At 41.7% G+C, this 18,641-nt stretch overlaps 1 protein-coding gene and 1 pseudogene across 4 annotated transcripts in view; one reads left to right on the top strand and one right to left on the bottom strand.

Moving 5' to 3' along the window:
• Positions 1-18,641, bottom strand: part of NEK7 (NIMA related kinase 7) — a 75,547-nt gene that overhangs the window by 28,216 nt on the left and 28,690 nt on the right. For all 3 annotated transcript variants that reach the window (XM_081326140.1, XM_081326138.1, XM_081326139.1), the window contains 2 exons: positions 14,007-14,069; positions 10,275-10,385 (listed from right to left, as the gene is read on the bottom strand). In XM_081326140.1, coding sequence (XP_081182266.1) covers positions 10,275-10,385; positions 14,007-14,069 — 174 coding nt within the window. The remainder of the gene's footprint in view (positions 1-10,274; positions 10,386-14,006; positions 14,070-18,641) is intronic.
• LOC308667038 (transcription factor GATA-5-like) lies at positions 15,139-16,392 on the top strand (annotated as a pseudogene). The gene has a single exon. The product of its transcript is annotated as a transcription factor GATA-5-like (transcript).

Here is an 18,641-nt window from a genome sequence, read left to right on the forward strand (position 1 = left end):
TTAAAAAAAACAACCCATCAACCAAGCATGATGAACAGTGGAAATGACTGGTAAATTAATGTAACTCTGTTATTAGGAAAAGTAACATAATATAATTTGGTAAAATAGCTCCATTGTAATACTAAGAGCTAGAAACTAAGTCAGAGATTCAGGATAGATGGTGGAATATTACCGCTTGATCTAGCATATCACTGGAAACACTATTTACTTAAGAAATGGAAAAAATATGGCATTTTAATATAAATTAATTGGATTTTTCTTGAGTTGGAACCTAGCATCATGTGCAGGGAAGATAAGGGGGTCAAAAAGGGAGCAATATTGTTGCACGAGCACCTCCCTTTTTCTGTTTTTTGTCACACGGCACAAATGGGTGAAACTGGCAATCACAGTACTGCTGTCGTCATTCTAACAAAACAGGAAGATCATTATATTAAGAGCACACAAACAGGTTGGCAAATGTTCCTTTTAGCACATAAGTTAAGAACTGGCATTCAAGTAAATTATCTACTGCACCCACAAATCTCTTTGAAAGAACAGGCTATTTAAAACAAAACAAAACAAAAAAGCTGGCCTAATTAAGACACAAAAATCAACATCAAACAATAATTAGAGGTAGCTTCAGAACTCATAGCAACAAAAACACAAGTAAACAGTTCAAGGAGTTATTTTTATCTTCCTTAAGAAAATCATCACCATCTTGAGGTCTTGCCATCTAGTTTTATAGCTGCTTCATTCAGTACAAGAAATACTATTTTAAAAAGATCAGAGAGTGTATTTGGGGGGCATAGAGCTTGTGTGAATTGTGATTTGAGGAGGATTGTGGAATTGTTTCCAAATGCAGAGAAGAAGGTAAAGTTGAGGGTATGTGAGTTTACGGGTAGCCTTTGACTTATGACCACAATTAAGCCCAAAATTTATGTTGCTAAGTGAGACAGCTGTTAAGTGAATTTTGCCCCATTTTACAACCTTTCTTGCCATAGTTGTTAAGTGAAACACTGCAGTTGTTAACTTAGTCACATGGTTGTTAAGTGAAACTGGGTTCCCCATTGACTTTGTTTGTCAGAAGGTCACAAAAAGGTGATCACATGATTCCCAGGACACTGCAACCATCATAAATATGTATCAGTTGCCAAGCGTCCGAATTTGGTTCACATGACCATGGGAATGCTGCATTGGTTGTGTGAAAAATGGTCATATGTCACTTTGTTTGGTGCTGTTGCCACTAAGTGAATTGTTGTAAGTCAAGGACTACCTGTATAGCAGGGGTATCAAACTCAATTTCATTGAGGGCCGCATCAGCATTGCGGTTGCCCTCAAGGGGCCGGGTGGGTATGGCCAGGATGGGCGTGGCCTACTGGGTGGGTGTGGCTAGAGTGCATATGACCTACTGGGTGGGCGTGGCCAGCTGTACATCGTTCGCATCAAGGGTGCCTATGGGGGCCTGGGCAGGAGTGGGAGAGATCTGAGGGTCTCTGGCAGAAGGAGGGTCTCTGGGCCAGGGCCAAGGCAGTGGGGGCCGTTCCCTCACTGTTTCCAGGATGGCTTCGCGGGCCACATGAAAGCACTTCACGGGCTGGATCTGGCCCCCGGGCCTTGTGTTTGACATGTCTGCTGTATAGGAATTGAAGGGAAGCGTAGTTGCCTTCTGTAACCCACAGTAGACAAAACTGAGGCAGGGATTGAGAGTTGGAACAGGAATCAGGATAGGCAGAGGAAGATATGGTGGGAAACAGGGAGTCTGCCACATTTAGAGAAGGTGGTTAGTTACTTGAGACAAATTTCCCATTTTCAGCCCCTGTCTTCCTCCTATCTTGCCAGATTCTCAGAAGATCTAGTGGTGTATTTTGAGTTATTTTGATATCTGTCATAACTTATAACCAAAGTCAAACATTTTTCTCTACACTGTCTTTAAGGCATGCAATTTCTTCTTAGTGCATCAGAAATTGGTATGCCACTAGAAAGGTACAAAACACAACAGATACAACTTATACCTGTCCAGGAACTTCCTTTACACATTTCCCATGCACTGGAAGTATCTCCAATGGAATGCTGAAATACCAAACCAGCCAGGTCTATCTTTAGAAATTCTCCTCCAGGTGTTTCCAAACTCTAAGGCATGATATTCTTTAAGTCAGACATGTCAAACTCACGATGTCACGTGACGTCGCGCGACGTATCGGAACTTTTTCCCATTGCCGGCAATGGGATGGGCGCGGTTTCTCCGTGACGCTCCGGCCCGCGGGCCGGCAGTTTAGTTTAGTTTAGTTTTATTTGATTTCTATACCGCCCTTCTCCCTAGGGACTCAGGGCGGTTCACAGGGCATATATAAATAACGATACAAAAGTTAAAAAGAAATTAAACCAGTGCCCAGTTAAAAAACAATAATAAAGTACTAAAAAACACCAATTTAAAAACCCATATTCCCCATCAGGCCAGACCAGCTAATTCAAATAAGTGGGTCTTCAGCCCGCGGCGGAAGGTTCGGAGGTCTGATGCCATCCGGAGCTCAACCGGCAGTTGGTTCCATAATACCGGAGCGCCCACAGAGAAGGCCCTCCCCCTGGGGGCCACCAGTCGGCATTCCCTGACCGGAGGCACCCTGAGGAGGCCCTCCCTGTGGGCACGTACTGGGCGGAGGGAAGTTGACGCCAGCAGCAGGTGGTCCCTGAGGTAACCCGGACCCATGCCATGTAAGGACTTAAAGATCATAAACAAGACCTTGAACCTCACCTGGAAGACAACTGGTAACCAATGCAGCTCGCGGAGCAAAGGTGTAACATGGGAGTACCGGGAAACTCCCAAGACAACTCTCGCGGCCGCATTCTGTACCAGTTGGAGCCTCCGAGTGGTCTTCAAGGGAAGCCCCATGTAGAGAGCATTACAGTAGTCAAGGCGAGAGGTCACGAGCGCATGAGTGACCGTACACAGGGCATCCCGGTCCAGATAGGGCCGCAACTGGCGCACCAGGCGAACCTGGGCAAAAGCCCCCCTAGTCACGGCCACTATATGATCTTCCAGAGTAAGCCGTGAATCTAGGAGGACTCCCAAGTTGCGAGCCCTATCCACGGGGGGTAAGAGCTCACCCCCCATAGAAAGAGATGGAACATTTTGAATGTCCCGGGATGCCGGAATGCACAGCCACTCAGTCTTGTCAGGGTTGAGTTGAAGTCTGTTCCTCCCCATCCAGACCCGAACCGCCTCCAGGCAACGGGACATCACAGCGAGGGCATCACTGGGGTGGTTTGGGGTCGAAAAGAAAAGTTGGGTATCATCGGCATATTGATGATACCCAACTCCAAAACCACGAATGATCTTACCCAGCGGTTTCATGTAGATGTTGAACAGGAGAGGCGAGAGAACCGACCCCTGAGGAACTCCACAAACGAGAGACCTAGGGGCCGATCTCTGCCCCCCTGCCAACACCGACTGCGAGCGTCCCAGGAGATAGGAGGAGAACCACTGAAGAACTGTGCCTCCCACTCCCAATCCCGAGGCGCCGCAGCAAGATACCATGTTCGATGGTATCGAAAGCCGCCGAGAGGTCTAATAGGACTAGGACAGAGGAATATCCCCTATCCCGAGCCCTCCAGAGATCATTCACCAGAGCGACCAATGCCGTCTCCGTGCTGTACCCGGGCCTGAAACCCGATTGGTAGGGGTCCAAATAATCCGCTTCATCCAGGACCAGAGGGAGCTGATGCGCCACCACACTCTCAACAACCTTCGCAAGAAAGCGAAGGTTGGAGACTGGACGAAAGTTGTTCAATACAGCTGGGTCCAAGGCAGGCTTCTTGAGGAGAGGTCTCAACACCGCCTCCTTCAAGACGGTGGGGAAATAACCCTCACTCAAAGAAGCAGATATAACCGCCTGGAGCCAGCCTCGTGTCCTCTCCCTAGCTGCATAAACCAGCCAGGAAGAGCACGGGTCCAATAAACATGTGGTGGAGCTCAGCCTTCCCATAATCCTGTCCACTTCATCAGGGGTCACAGAATCAAACTCTTCCCAGATAACATTGACAAGACCGCCCGTGTCCTGATCGCCAGACTCTGCCCAGCTGGAGTCCAAACCGGTCCGAATCCGAGCGATTTTATCCGACAGATGTTGACTAAATTCCTCGGCACGACCCTGCAAGGGATCCTCCCTCACCTCCTTGATTAAGAAGTGAGCGAGTCACCCTAAACAGGGCGGCCGGGCGATTATCTGCGGACGCGATGAGGGTGAAGTAATTACACCTCGCCACCCTCATCGCTGCGAGATAAGACCTAATATGGGTTCTTAACCGCAACCGGTCGGGTTCGGATCGGCTAGTCCTCCAACAGCTCTCTAGGCCCCGTTTCCGACGCTTCATCTCCCGGAGCTCCGCGGAGAACCATGGAGCTCGCTGGGATCTGCACCGGGTCAGGGGCCGCAAGGGTACAACCCGGTCAAGTGCCTCAGTGGCTGCCCTTTCCCAGGCTTCCACTAAGGCATCCGCCGAGTTGTGAGCAATGGAGGCAGGTGGGGACCCCAGCGCCGCTTGGAATCTATCAGGATCCATTAAGCATCTGGGGCGGTACCATCTAATTGGCTCCGTACCCCCACGGCGGGGGGTGGCAAAACAGAAGACCAGCCGCAGGAGGTGATGATCGGTCCATGACAGGGGCATAATAAATGGAAAGCCCCCACCAAGATCATCCAACCACCGTCTAGATAAAAAAATCAGGTCAAGGGTGTGGCCTCCCTCATGAGTTGGTTCAGAAATTACTTGCGTCAGGTCCATGGCCGTCATGGAAGCCATGAACTCCCGAGCTAGCTCAGATGAACCTCCCAGGGATGGTAGATTGAAGTCTCCCAAAACTATAAGTTTGGGAAACTCAACCACCAACCCCGAGAGGATATCGAGCAGCTCGGGCAGGGCTGCCGCTGCGCGACTAGGCGAAATGTACACCAGCAGCAAGCCCAACTGCACCCCAGAACCAAATCTCACAAAGAGAGACTCACACCCGACTATCTGAGGAATGGTGGTCTCCCGCGGACATAAGGTCTCCCTAATAGTCACCGCCACACCCCCACCCCTACCATGAGCTCGTGGCCGATGTAGCACCCGGAGGCCTGGTGGGCAGAGGTCAACCAAAGGGACCCCACCCTCAGGGCCCAACCAAGTCTCCGTGATGCAAGCCAGGTCCGCATGCTCACCCTCAACTAAATCCCTAACGAGGGGAGCTTTGTTAACCACGGACCTGGCATTCAGGTACACCAGCCGGAGCTCAGGAGGCTGCAAATCCTCGCTCCCGGAACCTCGGGAAAGAGGCAGAGGGTCGGAGCGCCTCACCGCTTGCAAATAGCGGAGACGGCCCTCCCGGTAACGATACGGCCCTCTGTCTATCCACCTGCTGCCATTCCCCGTCGTGGGAATCGGTGATCTCACGACCCGCACATGAGCCCCGGAGACAGCCACACCCCGTTCTCCCCCCGAGCGGTCGGACCCAAGTCTGGCCTGAGCCATGGTTGATTGGCCACCCCCCATAGCCAGACAACCCCTATCTCCCATCCCTCTCCCTAACCCCATAAAAAATTTTGATAAAAAAGTAATCAGAGGCCTTCTATTAAATTTGCGTTGACGGCCCCTGCCCCTGCCCAGCCATCTCTCAGGGTCCCAAAACTCGGGCCCGTCATCGAGGTTGAGAGTGTTTAAGGAGGCGGGTCGCACCCAGGAGAGGGGGGCACCCCTGAGGGCGTACAAGTCCGTGCTAGTGTATCGTCGCATGAGTCTAGGAAGTCCAGGATAGGCATCCCATTAATTGTCCATGGGAGGATCGAACATGGAGACAGATATCTGGGTCCCCACCCAACTTCACTGCCACTCAGTTGGGTGCCCCCAGAGACAGGCCGCTCCCCGCCCTCTCACGACGGGTTGAGACTCCGTTCCTGGGGGTGGACCAGATATCCTCTGGGTAGGCAAACCCCATAGAGCTCCCACCTCTATGGGGCTGCAAATGGAAAAGTCAAGCCACTCTCCCACAGTGGCCGATACCCAGGTGTGTCCAAAATCCAAGGGGAGAGGGGGGAGGGTAGGCAGGCAGATGATAAGAAAATATGTCCAAGGCAAAAAGGGTAGGCAGGCCAGAATAGAAGGGATGGTCTAAGTCGCCGTCGTCGCTGCAGAAGCAGTCCAAAGGCGATGTGGGAGCCCCATGTCGTCCTTGCTCCAGTAAGATGACCCACGGTCGTCTTCTTCGCCACCAAAGCGGCCCGAAGACGCCGTCGCCGTAGAAGGCAGCCCGAAGCAAGGATAGAGACCACCATCGCCGCCAAGATGAATAGCCGCCCTCTCCGCCGCCAAAACGGCCCGAGGGCGACACCACCGCCAAAGCGGGCCAAGGCGGCCTGGGGCAACATGGGAGTCCCGCCGCCGGCGAAAGGGGCCAAAAGCCCAAAAAAGCACCAAAGCCAGCAGCCGGCCCCCGCAGACGAGGCAACAATCCCAGAAACGCCGGTGCAGATAGAAGCGGCCCAAAAGCAAGCTGTTAAATTCCAGGAGCGTCCAGAGCATGCCACCGTCACCAATTTATTTTGTTTGCTTATTCTCCCTTAGGCAGCCAAGTGCAAAGTTTCTTTTTTTAAGCCATATAGTTATAAATTTTCTTGTAAATTATAGTGCAAAGTATATAAGCTTATTTATGCTAATATAGTTATTAAAATAGACATGAGGACCCAGACTGTTGGGGGCAATAAGCTGACTTTGTAATAATGCCGCTTGGGGGGGTGGGGGCGAAAGCCCTAATAAGCAGGCATATACATAGAATGAAGGCTATTGCTAAGCACGTTGATTTGTGCTTAGATTGTAAGCCGCCCTGAGTCTTCGGAGAAGGGCGGGATATAAATGGGATTAAAATAAAAATAAATAAATAAAATAAATATACATTACATAATATTTATTTATTATAATGTTTTAAAGCACTGTGTTCCTATGTCTATTTTAAAGGAACTTTCTGACCTGAAAGAAGCATAGCACTTTTTGGCTGATCATTAAAAAAAAATATCTAATCTTTTCCAGATTTCTATGAAAGCCTGGAAAAAAGATGCCACTGGTTTAAGAAATCCACTCATTACAGTTCAGGCAAGTCTTAAAACAGTATCTTCTTCTTCTTCTTTTTTCCAGACCTGCCCAACAGCCTAACAGAGATTGGACTCTTTAATGAATAGCCAAGAGGTGTGATGCCTATAGTCAGCAGGGCCTCCAACTGTTTTCAAAGAATGCGCAATGCTACAATTCCATGCCAAATATACACCAAAAGAATCTAATGAAATTAGGAACAGAAGCCCATTAATATCTTAATTTAATTACTGCTTCTTGAGTTTAATTATTGATTCTCTCTGTTCACATAATAAGCAATGTACATTTAGAGGCATTATTGTTTTTCTATTGTGTTACATATCATTTCTCCTCAAATTGTCACCTAAAAAGTATCTGGAAATGCATTTCCCTCCCAACCTCCTATATTTCTAACATAAATTCATACTACAAGAACTAGGAAAATGTTACTATACCATGACACTTTATGCATATTTAAACATAGCCAGATCAAGCTGTCATTAACTTCAAATGGTAATCTGAATTCACTACATAAACATGATGTGTATGTTAAGGGGCAACTGAAAATACCATTGAACAGAACTGGGGGGGGAATAGAATCAAATCTGACCATGGACAAAATCTGGATTAAAACAGCAGGGGGAAAAGAGTCAAGTACAGTAACATTAATTGGTAAATTTACTAACCATAGATTCAAACTGTGATTTATACAAGGATATGATTACATTCAGAACTGTCTTCTCCGAAGAACTACCTAAGAGGTAACGGTATTAAAAGTAAATCAGCATTCCCATTCTGATGCTCTCCAAAAAATGGAATGGAAGCCTAACACCTCTATATAATGTGGAATATTATGGAAAATTCCTGTAATTAGAAATTCTGTAAATCTAGAAAACTATACCAAATTATTTTTAGTTCACATTTTTTCAAAAGAAACTGCCAACCATATCACTGGAATCAAAATAAAAGAATATGTATTAAAAGCAAGGTAATTAAAAGGAAGACAACTATTTCATACCTTGTCCCTGCCACATAAAAAGGCCAAAATTAAAAATAGGTAGCTAGATTATATTAATATGCATTACACATTTAAAAGAGAAAAACACACCGTATTACTTAAGCAAATGCATTCAGTTTGGTTAATTTACCAAAACATTATCCATCTATGTATCCTATTAATTAGCTTAACTTAAAACTGTCATTTTAGCAAGAAACATTATTCAAAGTAAAAAATAAATTTATTGTATTCTCTTCCAAGGAACATACAAAATAAAGTTCTATTTTCAAAGTGTAGTAGCAAAATAAAATTGTACTTCAACAAACATGAGACACTGTATTGACTTGTTAACTAATATAGTCTGAAGAACAATGCTACTGTGGTTGAAGAAAAATTAGGATGAAATGAAACAAAGAAATTGTATAGCTTTGAAATGTGTATATTACACATACTCATTTTATAGTTATTTACTTAAATATACAAATTGGAAAAATGAAAATATTTGACTTTTGGACTTTTTAAACAATATGCCAATTAGAAAAAACAAGAGTGGATATCTTTAGAACATAATTTAAATAAGTTGCCCGTCTATAAGTTCACCAAATGTTTATTTCTAAATTTCATATTTGGTTACTGAAATATTTCATAATAGAGTATGTTGTTTGTGTTGCTATACAGGTACTCCTCAACTCAGAACTGTATTTGTGTGAATGCTCCAACACTGGAAGTTTTAAAGAAGAAATTGGACAACCATTTGTCTGAAATGATATAGGGTTTCCTGCCTGAGCAGGGAGTCGACTGGAAGACCTCGAAGGTCCCTTGCAAATCTTGTTATTCTATTATTCATAAGTCATGCTGGTCATTAAGCAAGTCATCACGTGATTGGCCTGATTTTATAACATTTTTTCTGAGGTGGTCATTAAGCAAATGCCCGAGTTGTGAATCCACTGTTCACAATGGATGTTTTTTCCCAGAAATCTAGCAAATTGTCGTAAATTGTGGTCATGTGACTGTGAGATGCTGCAACTGGCTGTAAATGTGGGTTTACATATTTTTTGTATTTTATATTTAATATAATATGAAATGTTAAAATATATTAAGGATTTTCATTTATAGCAGAGGAGTGCAAGGATATTCTATATTGATTCTCTGGCATTAATTTCTTTGGGGATTCACAGAATCCTCATATTTTATACTTATGTACTTTTCTTCTTCAATGTAACATATTTTAGAGATGTGAATAAAAACAATACTGAAAATGTGTCTGTGAACATACATGTATGTATGTGTGTGTGTGCATAAGTAAAAACTATTTTGATCGTAGACCAATGAACGATACTGAAAGATGAGTATTTCCTTATTTTATTTGTTGTATAAAATATCTACTGCATTGATTTACAAACATTTAGCCAAACATGTTTCATTTTACCTGCTAATATTAATCTACTTTTAAATATAAATAAATGTATGTTCTTTTTGGAATACAATACACTTACGATTTGTTATAGAAACAAATCAAAAAAGGAAATAGAGGGAGGGGTAAGAAAGTAGATTAATATAGGTGAAGAAAGAAGAGATCATAATAGGCTGCTTGCCTCAGTATTGATTCTAGTTCTGCTTTAGAGAATCCAAAAATAGGTTAAAAAAACAAACCTGTACCAGTTGCCATACTAATTCCTAATTCATCTTTCCCCACTCCCAAACAATAGAAAGAGAATTGTATAGAATTTTTATAAGCAACTTTCAAACAATAAACTGGAGTATGACTGCTGGAAAGTATCCACATGTCTTTTGGGGAGCAATATGTGTATTCCAAAGACACAATATATAAATATGTCTGGTGGACCCATTCTTATTTATCATATATTCAAGTTCGAATTAGTTTTTATAATTGAATTCTGGGTCAAACCTGAAGGGCATAGGAATCCAATTATACTATTAGGGCTCATGTGTCTAATTTCGGGGATAATTCTGTTTTTCTTTTATCTATATTATCCTATATAATTTATTTGACAATAAAATATAATCTTTAGCAGCTGGTTATATTGTAAACATCTCAATTGAATAAATAAGATGTACATATACCTACTATATGAAATACAACATTAGCTATTTTTTCTAGATTGAATGAAATTTACTCCTTATCATTAATCAAACTAAATATCTATATGTAATTCATTCTAACAAGAAAAACTCATACCTTGATCATCCTAGAAAGGTCTCCAGCATCTGCTAATTCCAGCACGATGTTTAGTTCATTGTCTTCAATAAATGATGCATAATATTTGATTACATTCGGGTGGTTCAGTTGCTACGAAAACAAATATATTTCAGCCTACAGACTACTATTCACAGATACAATACACCAGTAGTAAAAATGATAACATATTTATATGATAACTATTACTCTGCCATTTAAATCTCCCCAAGTGGGAAAATAACTTTTCCTATTTTATAATTAAAATTAAAATTATATCCATTCTTTCCATACTCGCCAGGTTTAAAAAAGAAAAAAAAATACCTGAAGAACCCCCAACTTACAAATCAATGCAATCCTTGTTAAGGCAGCGAAAGTAAACCAAACTCAAATTTTCGGGCTGTCCCAAAAGTGCTTTTTTTAGAAGGCAACTGAACTTTCTTGTTTTCTTTGAAGACATTTCACTTCTCATCCAAGACGCTTATTTCATCTTCTTGGATGAGAAATGAAATATCTTCAAAGAAAACAAGAAAGATCTGACCTGGAAAGTTAAGACAACCCAGGTGGCCAGAAAGGCCCAACAGAGACTTCACTTTCTCAGGGTCTTGCGGAAGAACAGGGTAGAACAATGGCTTATGACCCTTTTTTACCGGTCTACTATAGAGAGCGTCCTCTTGTATGGTATTGTGGTTTGGTATGCTGGTCTGACAGCCGCGGACAGGAAAGTATTACAGAGGGTAGTGAGCACAGCACAAGACATTGTGGGCTGTCCCCTGACACCACTGGATGATATCTCCAGGGCTCGCTGCCTTGGAACAGTGAGGAAAATTCTTAGGGATGACTCACACCCTAGTCGGTATCTCTTTACTCTCCTACCATCGGGTAGGAGATATAGGACCATAGCCAGCCGTACCAACAGGCTGAAAAACAGCTTTTATCCATGGGCTGTTAGGCTTTTGTATGAGAAATAATTTTATAAACTTTATGTATAATTGACTTGTGAGGCCGGTGCATTGTGCAATTAGCTCACATGGTGTAATAAGATGGAGGTTTTGTGTCACTGTAACTTGGGGGGTGGGGGCACGAAGGGAGGCTCAGCCAATCTCAATGTATACATGTTTGTACTTTGACAATAAAGGTTCATTCATTCAGTTGCCTTGTTAAAAAAAATCACCTTTGGGACAACCATGTCCTGGATGACTAAGAATCTCTGTAGACAAGTTTTCAGGATATTCACCTCTTTTATTTTAAAATTAAATATATTTTATTTTTAAATTGTAATTATATTCATAGTATTTATTATTATAATATAAAATGCATTTTGTTTTTAAAATATAATACAATTATAATAAAATTAAATATTATGTTTTATTTACAGAGCCAGTTTAACATAGTGGTTAAAGGCACTGGGCTAGAACCCAGGAAAGTAAGTTTTAGTCTTGCTTTAGGCCTGAAGCTACTTCATGAGTTTGGGCCAGACATTTTCTCTCAGACCTAGGAAGAAGGCAATGGCAAAGAACTTCTGGAAGTCTTAAGAAACCTGCAGGGATTTGTTCAAGTAGTCACAAGGATTCAAGATGTTGGCTATACAAAAGAATACAAATAACTGCTTAGTGACAATTAGGAAATAGATTTTCTCTATGCTGAAACCTGTTCTTGCAAGGATCTATCTTCTGCCAATGCCCAATGTTGGCATTTTTTAAAAAAAAAAATCCAATACTAACACTAGCGAATGCTGTTCTTTTCAATGGAATAATATAGCATTGTACATAAAACAATACATAAAATAATTTAAAATCTAAAGACTTTAGCTTTTCCAGTGCAAAGTGCAAAGGTTTGATGTATCGTTTCCAGCATGCTGCAGAAGAAATTTTTGAAAAGATAAAATTATGGACAGATTAATGTACAATTGTACAGATAGCTGCCTGCAATTAGTGCAGGTTCGCATCCCACCAGGCTCAAGGTTGACTCAGCCTTCCATCCTTCCGAGGTAGGTAAAATGAGGACCCAGATTGTTGGGAGCAATTAAGCTGACTTTGTAATAATGCCGCTTGGGGGGGGGTGAAAGCCCTAATAAGCAGGCATATACACAGAATGAAGGCTACTGCTAAGCTTGTAAGCCGCCCTGAGTCTTCGGAGAAGGGCGGAATATAAATGGAATTAAAATAAAATAAATAAATAGTCTTTTGACTTATGATTGTAATTGATCCCAGAATTATGGACATAAGTCATGCTGATAGTTAAGTGAGTCACCTCAGGACTTTTCTCAATTTTACAACCTTCCTTGGGTTGGCTTGTTATACAAATGTGGCTGTCATAAAGCAAAGACCACAGTCATTAAGCGCATCCATTGTCTGAAAATTGGCATTTTTTGCTGAAAACTGAAGTAAATGACAGTTTTTTTTTGGGGGGGGAAATGTAGTAAATTGTGGTGACACGACCTCAGGACACTGCAAGTAGTCATAAATGTGGGGTCAGTTGCTGAGCACCCAAAATGTGATCATGTGACTGTGGGCAAGTGACCTAGCCATCAGAATTTCAATGAGCTATATGAGTAGCCCCAGAGAAGTGTGCCATAACTTTGCATGGTCACTAAATGACCAGATATAAGTTAAGAGCTATCTGCATAACTAAAAGGTGTAAACATAATAAGTGAAAAATAGGTTACATACCTAACTAATTTTTAAAATCATATGTTATAATAAACACTTAAAACAAGCAGCATATATTTTCCTATAGCAAACACTATCTGCAGATTTTAGAAACATTTTAAAAATAAAGCAAAATGGAAACCAAATACTTTACAACAGGGGTCTTCAAACCTGGCCCTTTTATGACTTGTGGACTTCAACTCCCAGAATTCCTCAGTCAGGGCCAAGTTTGAAGACCACTACTTTTACAAGGTTTGACAACAAAAAAACCTCAGTAATTGGTTCAAGTGTAATACAATACATATAAATAAACTCAGCTATGTGCTTTTTTCTTTTTGTGAATATGTTTACGTTCCTTGGCCAGTGCCTTCATCATACCACCCATATAACAAACCTATTTCAAAGTAAGGGAAGGCAGTAGAGAAAGGTAGCATGTTAACAAAAACAAGAACTCTATAACCCATGAGCAAACACTGATCCTTTTTAAAATTATAGGTAACTTAAAATAAAATTTCAGTTATGTTCTAACCTAAAATATAGCATATACCGGTAATCTATTACCATGTGGAGAAGAAACACCCAAAACTTATAAAATGTGTATGCTGAAATTAATTTCTAGATGGAAAGCCACATTAGTCTATAGAGAAAAATAACAAAAATTCATATAGGATCTTTGGTTTAAAGGTTGGATCAATTTATTATCGGGTAAAGTTCTTAAATTATGGCTCACTTTATCAAGTACATCTGGTGTATAGTAAGATCAGTAGGTGAGACCTGTTCACTCAGTTTTAAGTTGCTGGAAGACCTTTGGTGCCTTTTCAGGATTCATTCTCATTCCCCCAGGAAGAAAGTCACTAGGCCAGATTTAGTCTGCTTCAAATTCCACAGATGAATGTGAATCTGACATAAAATTTTAATTCAAACTGACCTATTGACTATTCAGTGAAGCTCTAAGCTAAGATAGCTTGCTACTCATATGTAATGACATGCACAAAATTACCTATATCCAATAACTTATTGGTTCTTTTATTATCAAAATAGTAATGTTGGAATATATTCATTTCAGAAAAGAAAAGAAAATTACCTTAAGAAGATCAATTTCCTTAATACAATCTGCACGTGCCTTTGCATCCATTAAATCAAATATCTTTAAAAGAAAATAAAGGGGAAAATTACTAGTTGATAATACATTTACAAGAAATATGTGTTCAATGTTTTCTCTTTAACTGAAAATGTGCAAGATAAAAGCAACCCATTGCATTAAGAAATTCTCAAGTACTGAACCATGAGATATAAATTAGACAAATTAAATTAAAGCCTCATGGAAGCCCAAGATACAAATTCATGAGACAGCACAAATCTTTGTAACACCTCAGCATGAATTACTGTTCCAGCTCTGCCTCCTTCACAGCAGGAGAGGTGAATAATTCTGCCCAGCTTTTCTGAATGAATGGATCATTCAACCACACTGATGCAGCAAAATAGGTGTTCTTAAAGGAAAGTCCTGGAGTCAGTGCTCTATGATCGCTTGAGAGATGTTCAGAAACTCACATTACATTTTATCACAACAAGTTCTCTACAACGTGTAAACTTTCCAAAATCATTAAGAGAAGTACCCTGAATTTGAATTCAGAAAATGAGCGTATCTTAGTTGCATGACGTCAGAAACACTGTCAGGTACAAATGATGAAATATGACATTCATGTTCTAAAAGCATTTGGGATTATAAAATAGTGACATAATTGTGCGCTAGTCTTTGACTTCCGGTTTGGCATTCGACGAGATGGGTGGAAGAACCCAGGTCTCCAGCTTCTTAGTCCGATTTCGTTCTGCCCGGCAACCCCAAGGGGTCGGAAAGTTGCCCTGGAGAGGCAATGAAGAAGGAGGGATGCCTCAGGAGTCCTGACCAGATGACTGAAGAAACCTTCTAAAAGGACGGAAGAAAGGCCCCCACCATCTATGCAAAAACAAAATTCATCGAACTTTGATGCTGTCGAGCAGAGACCTAGGACTGTGCCTCAACGTTTCACGAGAGCAGTGAAAAATCTTGATGTCTTCGGCCTGGTTTTAGTTACGAAGGAAGGTGCTTGACAATTCCTTTGACTGTAACAGCCCAGAAGTTTAGCCAAATTTTTGTCTTCCTGTTCTGGTCCTTTCCCATCCAAATTGCTGGCTTGTCTTGATGGAGTCCTGACCACTTGCTTTGATCCAGTGTTGTCTGTGCTTTGAAGGACATAAAATGTACCAGAGTTTGGCACTTGCTCCAAATCCTAGCCAATCAGCCTACCCCCATGATTCTAGCAATTTCCTGCACTCCCCAGCATGTCCGGCGGTGTACGTCCCCACCAGTCAAGTTTCCTCCATGCTCCAAAGCCTACCTGCAAAGCTGTTATCCCACCCACCATGGCCATCCTCTGGGTGGCCACCCTGGGTGGGGTCAGCCAGCCAGTGCTAAGGCTTCTCACTTCAATGCTGGCAGCCCTCACCCACCGTCTGGTTTTTCCTACACCCACAGCCCTCCTGGGGGGAGCACTGCTGGTCAAGATGGGAGCTAACAAAGTCCACTGTTGCTGGGCGCTGGAGGGCGTGACCAGTACGGCAACACTCTGATGTGCTCTGTCAATGGATCCTACTCCAGCCGGTATCCCGGTGCTTATGTGAACCCAGCAGAGATGCCTCCATCCTGGCCTGCCAGCCATTTTGAGAGCAGCATCTTGCATAGCCTCCAGACATGACAAGGAGCCTTGCATGACCAAAGATCCACGTTCGAGTTCTTGGAGGAATACCCCGATGGCCGAGAATGTGTTAACTGTGGGGCCATGTCCACCCCCTTATAGAGGAAAGATGGCACAGGGCATTATCTGTGCAATGCCTGTGGCCTCTATCACAAAATGAATGGGATCAACAGGCCTCTTATCAAGCCACAGAATGTCTTCAACTCATCGAGCTGGTCTTTGCTGGATTAACTGTCACACGACCAACACAACTCTCTGGAGACGGAATGCAGAAGGGGAGCCAGTGTGCAATGCCTGTGGATAATACACGAAACTCCATGGGGTGCCAAGACCTCTGGCAATTAAAAAGGAAAGCATCCAGACCAGAAAATGGAAACCTAAAAATGTTGGTAAAAGCAAATCCTCAACAAACAGTTCCACAACTTCAACCACCAATTCTCCTTCCTCACTTACAAACTCAGTGAGCACAGTCTCTTTAAAAACCGAATCCGCCATTACCCCACAATATCCGGGACAAGCAACAGTATCAACTTCCCAGCATCCAAGTAATTCTGAAAACAAGCTGGAGGACCCCCATCCCCAGGTCAAATATGAGCCAGAAGGCTACACTTTCCCAGCAAACCTTTCCCCAAACCTCTAAAAGGCTGCCTTGTAAGCCCAGACAGCCCAAGTCATCACTAGCCAGAAGAAAAGCGAGGAGCCGTGGCGCTCTGCTAAACAGCTGATTGTCAACAGCGTGCTGAAACTGGGTGAGCCTGCTCTTTTTCCTTTTCCCTTTGGACCTAAAAATGTTGATCCCCTGATTGGGAAGAACTATAAAGATCCCAGAAGGACTAGGGGAGAAGAGAGTTAAAAGCGGCGAGCAACTACAGAAAGGGGAAGGATTTTAAGGAATATAAAAGAACACTTAAAAATTGAACTTAGACTGACTCAAAGAAAGACTATTTAACCTACAGGATGTGGGAAAAAATTTAGATACAATTCCTAGGGTAAATAACCTATAATGAACTTTAAAAGAAAAACTTTGTAATAATCTTTTAAAACCAGATATTGACAAAAACAGTGTATGAGGACATCTAGTGGTGAAAGAAGATACTACAGTAACATTAAATAATAAAAGAATCTGAAAGTGTTTGACCTTGAAACGACACCTGGTGTAAACCAAGTGCCTTTGTATGAGTTTACAAGTGAAAAGACTTTCTACAATTATATTTGTTGACTCTGGATATAACCAAAACAAGAATTACTTGGAAACAGCGGATGTTTTACATCTGAGACTCGACTGGAGGATTTGGATTTGGCCTAAAGTAGATGGCTCATTCTTTTTGGCTGGATTTTAGCCTAAAATAGTTGGCTTTTTTTTCTTTTTTCCTTGTTTTATTTTGTTTTGTCTCCTTGAGATATTGGATTTAGCCTAAAGCAGTTGGCTCCTTTTACGGTTTGGATTTTAGCCTAAGATAGTTGGCTGAAAAAATGAGTACATCAAATCTCACCAGACTTATGAAAAAGACTTCCTCTGCACTCTCTGTTGGAACATCTAGCCCAACAACCCAGGGATCTATTGAAACAATGTTGCAGAATGAGAAAATAAGCACGGTTCAAAATGAGATGCAAACTACGTTAAAATTAATTCAAGAATCAATACAAAAAATCATGAAGAGACAAAAAGTAATTTTGATAAATTAAGTGAACAAATCTTGGACATAAAGACACAATTTGAAGTCCACCATCAAATGATTGTTAAAAATGAACAAATAATTCAGAAAATGGAAAATAAATCAGATTATATTGACAAGAAAATGGAAATACTAATACAAGAAAATGAAAAATTAGAACAAGCAAATCAAAATCTGGAAAGGGAGGTGGCGATCTTAGAAATGGAGAAAGCGGAACACTACTTAAGATTTCAAAATATCCCTGAAGACAGAGAAGAAAATATAGCAGTTGTGATTATTGATCTCCAGGCAGAGCTTTGAAAGCAGACAGAGCAGAGATGCAAATGGAGATACACGAAATATTTTGAATGAATTCAAGCTAGGTAAGGAGATACAAACTACCCAGAGAAGTGCATGTAAGATTTATAAAGAAAACAAGATGAAATACTGAGAAAAGTTAGAGATGAACCATTACAATATAAAAATAAAGAAATTGTGGTCTTTAAGCAGATACCCAAGAGAGTAAGAGATACTTGAAGACAATATCATTTCTTTTTTTTTATTGAAAAGTTTTTCAATACATTTTATCTTTAACAACCCCTCCCCACCCACCCCCTTCCCAGCCCTACCCAACCCTCCCCCCCTCCCCTTCCCCCCTCCCCGTCCCCGACTTCCCAGAGCTAAATACAAGGTATAAAAGTAAAAACAATCATAAACAACCATATGTTAACAACAATGAACTATTAAGTCTGTCGCACTTTAGCTCTTATAGAGTGACTACAAGCAATACAAATATCACATCAATACTTATTCAAATGCTAAATGAAACTTTTTAGTCCCATATTTATTCTGGATATAATCAATCCATTTTTTCCACTCCGTAATATAACGTCGTTGCGAATGGTCTTTCAAATACGCCGAGATCTTTGCCATTTCCGCCAGGTTAGAAACTTTTAAAGTCCATTCTTCTATAGTCGGCAGTTCCTCCTTCTTCCAATATTGACCTACTAAAAGTCTTGCTGCCGTAATTAAGTTCAACATCAACTTAGTGTCCACAACAGTAGTATCAGTAATAATGCCCAATAAAAACAATTGCAGACAATATCATTTCTTAACTACAAAGCTGATTGCAAAAGGCATAAATTTCAGATGATTAATGCCAGAAGGGATCTTAATCAACTGGAATAATACAAGATACCAGTTGGATTCAGTTTGGAAAGCAGAAGATTTTGATGAAAGAAATTGAGCATTCTTAGATGAAGGAGTGCAACATCAACAAGAGGAGAGAAAAGATCAAAAACAAATAGAAGAAGCAACTGAACAAGTAAT

This window comes from Vipera berus, assembly GCF_964194415.1.
Source record: "Vipera berus genome assembly, chromosome: 3".
Lineage (NCBI taxonomy): Eukaryota > Metazoa > Chordata > Lepidosauria > Squamata > Viperidae > Vipera > Vipera berus.